Consider the following 12,930-nt stretch of genomic DNA (forward strand, 5'->3'; position numbering starts at 1 on the left):
TTTTTATTTATAGTAATACAGCAGCAAAGAAGCAGGTGGAATTATATACACAGGCCAGAAGACAATGAGTGATCCTCAGTTTGAGGTAAGCCCCTCTTACCCTCCCTGCCTGCTATATTAAACCTCATTGTCATTACACTTTATGACAATACCAACTTTTAATAAAGCTTTGACTGCTATGATAAAGTGGATGCAGAGATTTGGCTTCAGGGCCTGTAAGATTCATGTAGCTGAGCAGAGGACGTAATACTGCGATTAAAAAAAACAAACTTCGCTAATTTAGGTCAACTTATATTCCAGGCAGTAGGATTCTTATTCAGTAAAGTTTGAGTCAACAAAAGGATGCTCCTAGCTTAATAGGGTTTGGACCTAACTGTAAAGCTCTCATGTCTGACAACCTACTGAACAGCAGGTATGAATGGAGTTCTTTGGCACCCCTATAGCTTTAATTGCCACAACTTTAGCACTGTGCACTTATGTTGGTCATGGTTCATGAAGAAGAAAGCCATGCATGAGTAGACAACCGGTGCTGGTCTAAACTCACATTGGCATAGCTACATCTCGGTGTGAAAAATCCACATGCCTGAGAGCATGTAGCTATGTCAGCCTAACCCCTGCTGTAGACAGCACGAGGTGGATAGAAGAACTCATCTGCCAACCTAGCTACCATCTCTTCGGGCGGTGGATGAACGTGCGGTGCTGTAGTAAGTGCCTGCTCTACAGGTGCACAGCTGCCATGCTGTAGCATTTTAAGTGTAGACATAGCCTTAGAATGTCTCTTGCTGGTAGCCAGAGCCTTTAGCTAGGCATACAATATTCAGCTTCTGTTCCAGTATGCTAAGATGTTCTGGATCATTGGTATACTGCTAACAGCAGTTGGTTATGGGAACTCAAGGCTCAAATAGGCCCCTCTCCATGAAAGGCCTACAGGCTTGTTAGCTTCAATGGTGCCAGGCTATGAGACCTGTGTGAAGGCAGATAAAGCTGTACAAAACACAGAAAAGTAGAGGCAATTTGGGCCTTCAGTGGTTCGGCTGTTGCAGCCAAAGAAAATTACTGGCACAATAACAGTAGGAAAAAAGGCAGTGAACCAGTCCACTGCAAAGGTTTTATGCCCCCCCACCCCCCAAAAAAAGTGATGTATTGCACATCCTAAAGAAGAGCAGGTGTACAGAACCACCAGACCCTTTTTGAACTTCATTGCTGGGGTGAAAGGCCCACCACTTGGATCATTACACATATTGAATCTATTTCCCTATGTTAAGTATCCTTATACCTTCTTGTCAACTGTCTAAATGGGCCATCTTGATTATCACTACAACAGTGTTTTTTTCTCCTGCTGATAATAGCTCTTCTTAATTAATTAGCCTCTTTCTGTCTGTATGGCTACTTCCACCTTCTCTGTATGTATAGATATATCTTCTTACTAGGTGTTCCCTTCTATGCATCCGATGAAGTGGGCTGTAGCCCACAAAAGGTTATGCTCTAATAAATTTGTTAGTCTCTAAAGTGCCACAAGTACTCCTGTTCTTATTGATAGACCAGCTTAACCACATAACAGTTCTGTACACTCAGAGCACTTGGGGCCTTTTTTTTTTTTTGGTTGAAGTCCAAAAGTCAACTATTTATCTGAGCTCACCTAAAGAGATTGAAAGCAGAAGCCCACTAATGCATTTTAACTGAACTGATTCTCCCTAGCCATTTCTCCTCTAAGGAAAAGACATTTGAAAGTGAGGAGCACTCCTCACTACTGTGCTATGCTCAAACAATCTTGGCTTTGGCTCAAGTTAGTATTTGTCCCATGAGAAGCTGCACTGGGATGCTGAAAATAAGCCTCCAGGGTCACGTTAGCAGATAAAGTGATGTCAGGGAAAAGGTGAAGCACTGATCTTCCACACCAAAAGTCTGACACTCATGGAAATAAAGGAAATGCACTTTATGCTTCTTGGCAATGGTCAGTCCCTAAGGGTCTGTCTCCACTTAAACTGTTACAGGGGTACCTGCAGTGCGTCAGGGTAGACACTGCCCATGCCAACAGGTGAAGTTCTGTTGCTGAGATATGTAATCCACCTCCCCAAGAGGCAGGAACTAGGTAAGCTGAAAAATTCTTCCATCAACAGAACGCTGGCTACACCAGAGGTTAGGCTGGCCTCAGGGGAGTAGATTCTTTTTTCACCCTTGAGACACATAGCTATGCCAATGTAAGTTGCCACTGCAGACCAGCCCGTAGTAACTGTTAATATCTATGGGTTGTAAGATGCTGCTGTAGTTTACTTCCTGCATTTATGCTACTTCCTGAATTGAAATTAAAGTAACTGCATTGTTTTAAGACACTAAGGAAATGAAGTACAGTATCCCCTGAATTACCCATGGACTTTAGGATCTCTGCTTCTTTACATGGGGGGAAAACCCATATCCACAACACAGCAATGCTCTCATCACATTCTGCTTTTTACAATTCATTAGACCGCTTTCTATGCCTCTCAGTCACCTAGTGTGCAACATGTTTTGTTGTGTGTCCTGTCACAATTGACACACTAATGGCTTTTAGCTATACAACCTGTTCATAGGTAAGTGTTTTCTCAGCGTTGAGACTCAAATCGCAAAACTGATTTGAGGCCCTCTGTCCCTCCTCAAAACCAGACCCTTTGCTCATTCCTGGCCCCCTGCATGGTTCCTCTTGCACTTAGGCCTTGTTTGTCCCTGTCTTCCAGAGTCAGGGATGCAGATGCTCTTTTTCCACCCCTAAACAAAATTATAGGGACCCACTTACAGCCACCAGCAAAGAGCGTGGGGGCAATCACTCCTCTCTGACCTCTCCTTCTGCTGGCAGGTTGATGTAGAATCAGGCTCCAGCTCTGCTGCTCCTCCCTTGGGCTGCAGGCAGGAAGTAGATGGCAGTTCACAATTACCCCGGCTGCATAAGAAGGGGAGGTACTGGCTTGAACTCCATGCCCTACCTGCGGTTGGTGTCTGCTTTGATCTTGTGTGGAGCAGTTTCCTTCACTTTCTCCTCCCGACCCTGGCTTCAGTTATTGCACTCCATGGGCCACCATTGAACTTGGGGGTACTGGGAGCCAACACAGGCTCTGAGGTGGGACCTACAACAAAGTGTGGTGAGGGGAGACCTCCACTTGATGAGAGTTCCTGATAGTTCTAAGTGGAAATACAGCCCAGCACCCTGATATGCCTAAGAGGGACAACAGGAGACAGGCACCAAAAGAGCGTGCTAAGCTCTAACCAGAAGAACATTGACAGCAGTGTGTATAAGCCACGCATATTGGGGGGAGGGAGGGTGATTGTCACCTCAAATGATGGTATATACATCTTAGAGCAGGATGCCCCTACTTTACCCAGCTGAGAGTTGCATTATCACCTTGACAGAGCACAAGGCCTGAAGCTCCTTAAGTATAAATGGACCAGGCTGCAGGTTTCCTCCTGTATGGGCTATGGAGACTACAGATCCAAGCATTAAATACTTCATCTTAAGCTATGTGATTCACCTGCAAATTGATGCCACCTTCCTCAGGCTCAGGTTACGATTTATAACATTTTCCTTTGGCTGGCGCAGAATGTATACTCAGAAGGAAAGAGAATGTGAAATATGAAAATAATGGACGAGAGAGGCTAAAAGGAAGCACTTCTCCAGCTCTATCTTGTTGCTCCTTCAGGTGTGCAACAACTTGAAGGCTGTTAATATTTGCTAGCTTCTTTATTACGGTAGTTATGACAGGTGACAGTTAAATGAGACGCCCCTCCTGTGCTCACTTTGGAATTCTGTAGAGAGCAATGTGTTTCAGCCCCCACTGAAAATCCTTCACTCACAGTATTTGTATCAGGTACCATTGTTTGGTAATTGCTGGAATTCTCCTAGCCTTCTTTGCCACAGGCAGCATGCCAACTACACTCACATAGTGATTTGCTCTTCGAGGCTGCACGTATGACACAGTAATCTGCTGCTCCTCCTCTCAGCCCTTTTCTGAAGAATCTTTCTCAACTGCTTTTGCAGAACATATGCAACCGCTATTTGAAAGGTGCGCAATGAAAAGCTGAACAATTTAAAAGCAATTAAAAGGAGAATTAAGCTGTCACAAACTGCATAGGCATCCTCTAACCACAAAGGCTCATTTTCAAGCCAATATCTTCTGTAAGACAAATGTATCATTCATTTTTAAACGCTTGTATTTGATATTATAGAGCAAATTCACAGCATTTTGTTCTGCATACAGATGCAAGCCAAAGGGGGAGTTTCCATTAGTTCTCCAGAAAACACATTTCAGGCCATCACAGAATGATATCCAGAAATGCTATGACCTTTAGGGTGCATTGAACTCCTAGTTGGGGATTTTTCCAACCTGGGATGTGGGTGGGGGGGGGAGGAGGGGTGTCTGGTGGGGTGGGGATGGCCCATCAATGGCAGTGCAGCACAGGGGTCAGAGACACCACTGCAGTATGGAAGAAAGCCTAGGAAAGATGAATGGACTGCGAGCTGTGGGAACCAGCGTTGTTCTGAGAGATCTCAGCTTTTTGTTAGAATTCTCGGCTCATCGCTGCTTGCCTACAGGCTATTCTGCATGGGTACTATAGTCAGTGAGGATGTGGAAGCTGCATATGTAGGACAGTGTGTAGTTGCCTTTGCTGTGTCAGAAGTCCATTTCCACGGGGCTGGGTGGGGGAAGAGGGCCTGGGGAATGTCATAGTAACTGTGAGCATTCCCCTCACAGGAGGGGAAGAGAAGTAGTATATCACTAATACATACTCACCTTCTGGCCCTGGAAGAAATCTGTCCTTAAACCTCTAGGGCCCAAGTCTAAATCATGGTCAGTGACCAGTCACCAAAAGTTGGGTAAAATTACTCAGGGAGGCTTAGTCAGTGAGCGAGTATCATCACACACAGCATCAGCCCTGATGTTGGCATTTTCAGCAGAGCAGGCAAAGAGAGGCATAGAGAATTAACTCTTCTCAGACTTGCCCGGTACTGGCTGAGGTGTACTGGCAGGGCACAGCAAGGAAGCATGCACCCTACTGCATGTGGGCTGTAGATAAATAGGAGACTATGTTCTCCAGAGCAGCAACACTATTCCTAAGCACTTTTTTTTTTTTAAATTGTGTGAATTTAGACATCCTATCTGCAGTGAACAGAACAAATACCAGACACAGCTGTAAGGCACAAAACGAGGCCAGAGTGGGATGTTGTTAAAAATCTGTAACATTTAAGGCACATTTACCCCTGGCTGTTTCATGAGCCAGATTTACACTGGAATAATTTTCTAATACAAATGTAAAAATTAGGTCAATCACAATTTCATTTACAAACTCAGGAAGAGGAGAGCTCTGCCACACTTCCCCTTTTCTTGAAAAGGGCTCTGGGAGTTTCTGGCTCTGTGGAGATGGACTAGGGAAAGGGTAGGGCGGGGGAGCTCAGGATTTGCTCATCTCCAGAACTGCGGGGGGTGGGGGGGGGGTGGGAGAGAGAACAGACGGATGAGGGGGACGACAGAGGAAGGCAAGTGCAGAATTAGGTTGCATTAACTGGCACTGTTTCCCTCTTCCTCCTCAGAAACCCCACTTTAGGAGGAATCCAGGAACAGCCCCACTAGACACAGTGTCCCTGAAAGAACAGCTCTAACAGAGCAGAGGTAAGGGGTATCCCTACAGATTGAAGGTTATGTAGGAGGAGCAAGATGGTTCTACTCTAGGAGAAATGCATGCATGCACCCACACACACACACTCTCTTCCTCGCCCCCTTCTTTCCCCCCCGGAGAGAATAATTTCTGGGAAACTCACAATTACCCTCTCCATGGGTTATTTCTGTGGAGGGGAGAATGGAAATATGCAAATACATATATATGAGGAGGAAAGCAACAGACTTAGTGCACCACTAAGCATATGTTCTTGCATACCTATTGTACAGTACAGAGAAAAGAGTTTTTGGGGGGGTTATGAATGACTGTATATTAAAAATGTAGGAACAGAATTAATTATTTTGGCATCTAGAAAACTCAGTTTACATTTGAGGTTAGAAGGGAGCATTCACAGTGAGTTGTCCAAGACATGGTTCCTGAAAAAGGATTTTTTGATGCTGGCCGAACAGATGTAAAAAATATCAGTGACAACAAAAGAGAAAGTAAAAGAGAACTTAAGGCAGGTTTCCCAGGCACAGACTGGTGTGAAAGAGTTGCTTTGTTAAAGGAATTATCCTTGAAGATTAATAATCAGAGGTGAATTTGCAGAATTTCCCTTCTGCAAATGCATGGAGGAAATCAGAATTAATCTTTCCATCTTTAAAATCATACAGATCCTAATTAAACAACTCTCCAAAGGAGGTTTGAATATTCTCATTGCATGTAACTGGGAGCCAAAGACCAGCTTACGAGACAGAAAGAGCACTTCTCTAAAGTTCAGAAAAAAAAGATTTTGCCATCAAACTGTTCTGACACCAAATTCTTTGGTTCCAACATTGGTTGTTTCTCTCCTTGCATAAGATGTTCAAGTAAATCTTCAAATCTACTGTATGTAATCCAATCACACAAATGTCAACTCTCTCCTCCTGGCACATGGTGGACCCTCTTCTTTGATATCCCTTTTAGAAAGGCACAAACATCTTGCAGTGGCCAAACAGTCATACAGCTGCATCTTTAAAAAGGAAGTCAGAGTCAGTTTGGTTTGCCACAAGCAAATTAATTTATTTGATTAAAAAATATGCAGGAAGCCACTATGAACTCTTTTGGGGGGTATGAGGACATGGAGTATTCACTGATTATTACATGTAGGTTATGTTGTTGTTATTGTTAGCTGTTAATAAGTTACTGTGTCAATTGACCATGCTAAAGTACTGTGTTGTAAATATATTGAGCTACATCATACAGAACATTAATAAATTCTTCCATACAAACTCTGCCATGGAAAATATAAATATTCCATTTGTGAAGTATTCTGCCTAGTTTTAACATTTGATTCTTACCTGTTGACTGAGTAATACATGAGATCTTGTAGGATAACCAAATGCTCAAAGCGCAAAGGAATGTAGCTAAGAAACCAAACGTCTGTTAAAAGAAACGGTATATGTAAAAAGAAAGCATGTTCACTTATCTACACTGCAGAGCATCCCATGCATTCAAATTCCATAATTATTTATTCATTGATGGGGAAATTCCCCCCACTGTGCCTGCATGAAGCATCTGAATCATTTATGCCCACAAATTAGAGTTTACGAAGGCTTTAAATGGTACATAGATCTCATGCAGGATCTCTGTACATGGGCGACTTTCACCCTGTGCACCCAAAAGTGTGCTGAATGCTAATACCTCCCAAAACAAACAACAATCTCCCTCTTTTTTTCTTTGCTGCTTGTAGCTTGATTCATTTTTAAGATTTCTTAAATGTGTGTAAATGTAAATAATTTACTCAAGGGAAAGCTGAGTCAAAGAGATGAGTTGTACAGTTAGACCCAGAGCCTCAAAAATATTTAAGAACCTAAATACCTCTGAGGATCTGGGCTTTGGTGGAGTGAGTTTCACAGTCTAAATCCCGTTCCCATCAAAATTCAATTTCCCATATATAGGCACCTCCCCCAATCAATCCCTATGGAAGTTCATGACTGGGGAGGCAGAGGTGACTTCAGAGGTAGCTAGGGCCAATCCCATGGTGGGCTTTAGTTCTCATGACACAGACCTTGAACTGGACTCTGTTAAGTAGGGAGCAAATGCAAAGAGCAGAGCACTGGGATGCTGTGCTCATGATAAGTTTTGTTGCTAAACTGACAAACTGCCTTGTTTTGTAGTGAAGTAAAGTTACTTAATCCTTCACCAAAACCCATTGGTTCTTTGTGTTTTGCAGCAGCTAGAGCCTTGTGTTTTACCTCTTTAACATGTCTAATCTCCCCCAATGTAGGGAACTGGAATCCCACAGTAATCAATTTTCTTTTGTGTAGTTATGGTATGTTAATTGAAACAAGCCAAAAAGATAGTACACCCATGGAGACCAAACAAGACAGGATTGTAAAGAAAATAAAGCTGAAAGCAGTAAATTCCTAATGTAGAGTAACAAAGTGTCAGGACTAGTAAACACTTATCTAACGAACAGCCTTACCGCTCCAGCTACGAGTCCTGCTGAACTATAGCTCTTTGACGTTGCCACAATAGAGGCAATGAGAAGCAGGAGTGTACCAATTAAATAATGGAGAAGTTCCTGAAAATACAAACATAGCACTGTTTAGAAGGGAAACATATCAGAAAAGCATTTAAACAAACCAACAAGCAGGTAGACAAAAGGCAGGCAGGCTGGCTGGCTGTGGTAGCATGTTTCAGAGCAGCTCAGTGGGGAGAAGGAAACAGAATTAGATTTCAGGATGTGGTTGGTCAGGTGTGTAGGGGTAAACAGAAGAACATGCTTCACCCCCCCCCCCCCATGACAGTAAGGTCTTTAACAGAGCTAAATTTTGCTTGATCTACTCGCAACTTACCACAAACACAACAGGACATAGGACAGGACCCACAAAACCAGACACCCACCCCACAAAAAAACAACTTTCCTCATATCTAATGTCAAGTCTCCAAAGAACCTCTCAAGCAGAGTGTACATTGTATGTGGCAGAAGAGCAGCTAAATGATAGAGCTAGTTGAAACATTTTTTATGACCGTCTTTCTCCCCCCAAAACTCAGTTTTGTCAGAATTGAAGCATTTTGCAGGAAAATTTCTATGGCATTTTAGATGGAGAAAAGTTAAAACAAATTGTTTCACCTTTCTCACTATGAAGAACGTCAAAACATTTCATTTTGGTAAGGTACAATGATTTGTTTTAACTCTACTGTTACAATTAATTTCGTTTAGGCTTTTATATTATATTAAATATTCATTTTATAATAATATAAAGACAATATATTTTATCATATATATACTTATGGTTTATATTATAATATTTTGACATTATCTAGACAATTAGACATGATCAAAACAAAATGTTGTGATAATTTTGAACCTACATTTATCAGAATTATTTTTTTGCTGGAAATTTCAGCTTTTCATTCAAATTCAGAACAAAAACAACATTTAAGAAATGTTAGAATTTCCCACAGAATGGAAGTTCCAGTTTCTCTTTACACTCTTCTCAAGCCCTGAACATATGTGAAATCTCATTCACTTCACAAACACAGAAACACACTCTCCCTCCCAGCTCTGCTCTCTATATCAGTACTGCAAACTGTCATGCTGCTATTTGTGCCTTTTCTTCCTTCTTCAATTATATCTTTGCTTCTCTGAACTCCCGATGACTATTTATGAGTTCTGTGGCGCAGAAGTGGATTCTTTTTGGTGATTGGAACATGTATAACTGTATTTTGGAGGGAAATTCTTCTTGTTTAGGAGTCTCTCCCTTCCTGGCTGAAGGAACTAAATCATGTTCGGGAAACTGCAGCCAACAAAATCTAATATGCTTCCCCCCACACACAATTTTTTAAACAAAAGGCTAACATATGAAAATTCATACAGTCTTTTAATCAGGTGATCTATGTGCAATAGAACATGATATCTTGAGAGGACACTGGTTATAATGAGAGATAAGCAAAAGTGACAATATTTGGATCAGGATTTTAAGCACTTCCCATGTATGAAGGGTTTCAATCCAGGAGTTTGGTTTGGTTCATTGTAAAAACATTGGGCCTCTTGCAAGATTTGGATGTCGATCTGGATTTTAAATCCCCATGAAGTTTGGGGGCTATACAGATCCAGAATTTAGGTTCAGGTCTTTCTGTAATCAATACTGAGAGACAGAGAAATTAAACATGAACTTCAGCCTACACTTTCAAAATTCTTTTTATTTTTTACCAGTCAAAACTTTTACCAGTCAGTTCTGGGTACTCAACTGGTGACTGACGCAGCTGGTTTTCAGAAAAGGAATTCTCAGCACTTTCAAAAGAATCAGGCTCCTTTAAGGTGTCTCAAATTGGTCACTCACAAATTGCGTCACCCAAAGTCACTAGTCACTTTTGAGCATTTAGGTTGAACTGGTCTCTCATACAAGCCACACCTCTAACATTTATCTTTAGGCAAAATCAGAAGAGGCCTGAATAGTTGGGAGGTGCACTTTTTTTGGAGGGGGGGGGAGCGATTGCAATTGTAAATATATTCTTTAATAAAAAGGGGGGAAGATGTAAAATTAATGCTGATCTACAGTAAGAAAGGAGTATGTGCACATTCCTTAATCTGACATCAATCCAGTGAATTATGTATACAGTTTGCATTAAAAACAGTCTAACGCCTTCTTTAATTTCCTGGCAGGACCTTCCCCCTTTTAATTCATTCTGAGACAGATTAATATGTCATTAGGCATAATGACAGCATGTTGTAACAGAATGGCAAGATCTAGGATCTCACACAAGGATGCGGGACTCATCTGTTGATTGACCTGCTAGTGAGAGTTAGAGCCCTGTGTAAAGCTGCTAAGTAAGTTCTGCTGACTCACTGCAGTTTGTACAGTGTGTTAATTCCACAAGGATATAAGAGGAGGACATGACCCTCTGCCATGGGAAACCAAGAGATGAGACAGGAACATCCTACAGGAAATCCTAGGAACGGTCAGACACTGGGATGGGGTGTGGTGGGATGGAAAGTTGAGGGCTATATTTGACTTGGTACAGCATGGTAGACTCTTTGGAATATGGTGGAGTACATGAATTCTAATTCAACGATGAGGTAGTGTAACTAGTTCCTAGTCATGCAGTTGTAACATAATTTCCCCAAATCCCCATTACTCTGTATCTTCTCCAATTGCTAACACCTGTGCAAAGTGGATGGAAAATGCTACCATTCTGATCTGATGGTATTTTGCACCAATTTTTCACAATCGGATCAGCAGTGAAGAATCAGGCCTGTAACTGTCCAATGTAATGAACATGAGAGGAAAGATGCAATTGCCACATCTACGAAGATTTAGCCCTGGTCTACACTAGTGGGGGGATCGATCTAAGTTACGCAACTTCAGCTACGTGAATAACGTAGCTGAAGACGACGTACTTAGATCGACTCACTGTGGTGCCTTCACCGCGGTAAGTCGACTGCTGCCGCTCCCCCGTCAACTCCACCTGCACCTCTCGCGCAGCTGGAGTACAGGAGTAAACGGGAGAGTGCTCAGGGATCGCTGCCCGCTGATCCGGCAGGTAGTGAAGACATACCCTAATAAAAGTTATATCAAAGTAGAAACAGGCTAAATACTTTGAAAGAAACTTGAAGACTTGTCTAGATTTTCTCCAGAAATTAACATTATAAGAATGCAAGATCCCTTTGTAATTCTTATTATACAGACTCAAAGGGCCAAATTCTCATGTGGGGTAACAGCAGATATACATTTAACTTAGCATTTCAATGGATACCCAACAATCTCCCAGAAGCCTTGCCTATATTTAACAATAGATCTAAGAATTCCTAATAGGACTGTTTTCACATAAGTGTTATGTTATTATATGTAGTCACCAAATAATCACAACTGTGGTATTTAGCTTTGTGTTTTGTTTGCATTTATCTGCAATTTGTGGAGTTTGAAAACCAAAGTGACGTATAACATTGACTGTAGACTCCACTAGATAATGGGTGAAATCCTGGCTCCACTGAAGTCAGTGAAAAAATTGCCACTGATTTCAATTTCATCAGCTATTCAGTGTCAGCCACTATGTGTAATACAAGCTTACAGCTTTTTCCTGTTTGCATTAACCAAGTACAAAATATCAGGTTATAATCAGAGTTCAACATGAGCCCCAGCTACAAAATTCAAATCTGAATTTTGGCTATCTTATAATATGCAGTCATATGGATCCAAGATTTGATCAGTTATTAAGGTTGTGTCCATCTGGAAAATTCAAATTTCAAACATCTTGTAAACATGAGGATCTGCAGACCTGAGGTTTTGGATGTGGCTCATGATTGCTACAGACTGGTGACCCATTCATTTGTTATGCTACATTTCATAAACACAGCAATTCCTGATAAAACAACAACAAATAATAATGAATCTGCACCAACACCCAAGAGTACATTACTTTGGGGGAGGAAAAGAGTGTAACATAACACATCAGTAGTATGGAGGATTTTGAAGGAAAAAGAGAATGGTTAGAGGGAAATAAAGCAAAGAGGAAAATAGAAGAAAACTAGTGAAAGGGAATGATGGCATAGGAAATAATCCCATGGAATAGCTGTATTTCTGATGTTAAGCTTTCCTTCTCCCATAGCTGCAGGCATATCAGTAGAGCTGGTCAGACGCTGTCACAACCCATAATGGGTGATGGAATTTTTCATCAAAATTTCAAGTTTTGATGCAAAAAGTTGAAAGATTTTCCTGAAACTACACCACAATTGTCAGACAGCTCTGCAGAGGAGATGCTACCACTTTTCAGAGTAAGGTGCGCAAACAGAAAAGTTTGTAACTGGCATGCAATCCATGTGGCAAAATGGTCAGATCTGGGTTCAGCTCTGATACTAGTGTGTGAGAGATCTGGGGCAAGTCACATAACCAGTCTGGACCTCAGCTCTTCTTCCTCTATAATAGAGATAATGAGGCTCATCCACCTTTGCAGAGGTCTGTGGATGAAGACTGGTATAGAAGTGTATTATTATGATGATGACTATGGTGCACTTGTCCCCTCACCCTGTCTTCTGTGAATGTCATCAGTGGTTGAGATCAATAGTGGAAAAAGCAATGTAACTCAGCAGTTGGAAGCACAAGTAACAGGACAGTAACTATAAAAGTTGCTGAAATAAATCTTGCCAAGGAACAAGGAAGAACTGGAGATCAGCTCCAAAAATACAACATAGTTTAGAAGAAGTTTTAAAATCGGAAACAAATGCACAGTAAAAAAACAAACACACACACACAAACTCTCTCACTCACACACACAGAGATTTTTTTTTTTCCAGCATGTCTTAAAATGGGCCATCTA

The 12,930-nt window shown here is 41.6% G+C and overlaps 1 protein-coding gene across 1 annotated transcript in view; it reads right to left on the bottom strand.

Moving 5' to 3' along the window:
• Positions 1-12,930, bottom strand: part of CMTM7 (CKLF like MARVEL transmembrane domain containing 7) — a 51,580-nt gene continuing 38,650 nt past the window's right edge. Inside the window, exons 3-5 of the mRNA XM_073333361.1 lie at positions 8,093-8,191; positions 6,966-7,047; positions 1-6,637 (exon numbers count right to left, since the gene is read on the bottom strand). Coding sequence (XP_073189462.1) covers positions 6,624-6,637; positions 6,966-7,047; positions 8,093-8,191 — 195 coding nt within the window. The 3' untranslated portion in view covers positions 1-6,623. The remainder of the gene's footprint in view (positions 6,638-6,965; positions 7,048-8,092; positions 8,192-12,930) is intronic.

The sequence above is a fragment of the Lepidochelys kempii genome, chromosome 2, assembly GCF_965140265.1.
Source record: "Lepidochelys kempii isolate rLepKem1 chromosome 2, rLepKem1.hap2, whole genome shotgun sequence".
Taxonomy (NCBI): Eukaryota; Metazoa; Chordata; order Testudines; family Cheloniidae; genus Lepidochelys; species Lepidochelys kempii.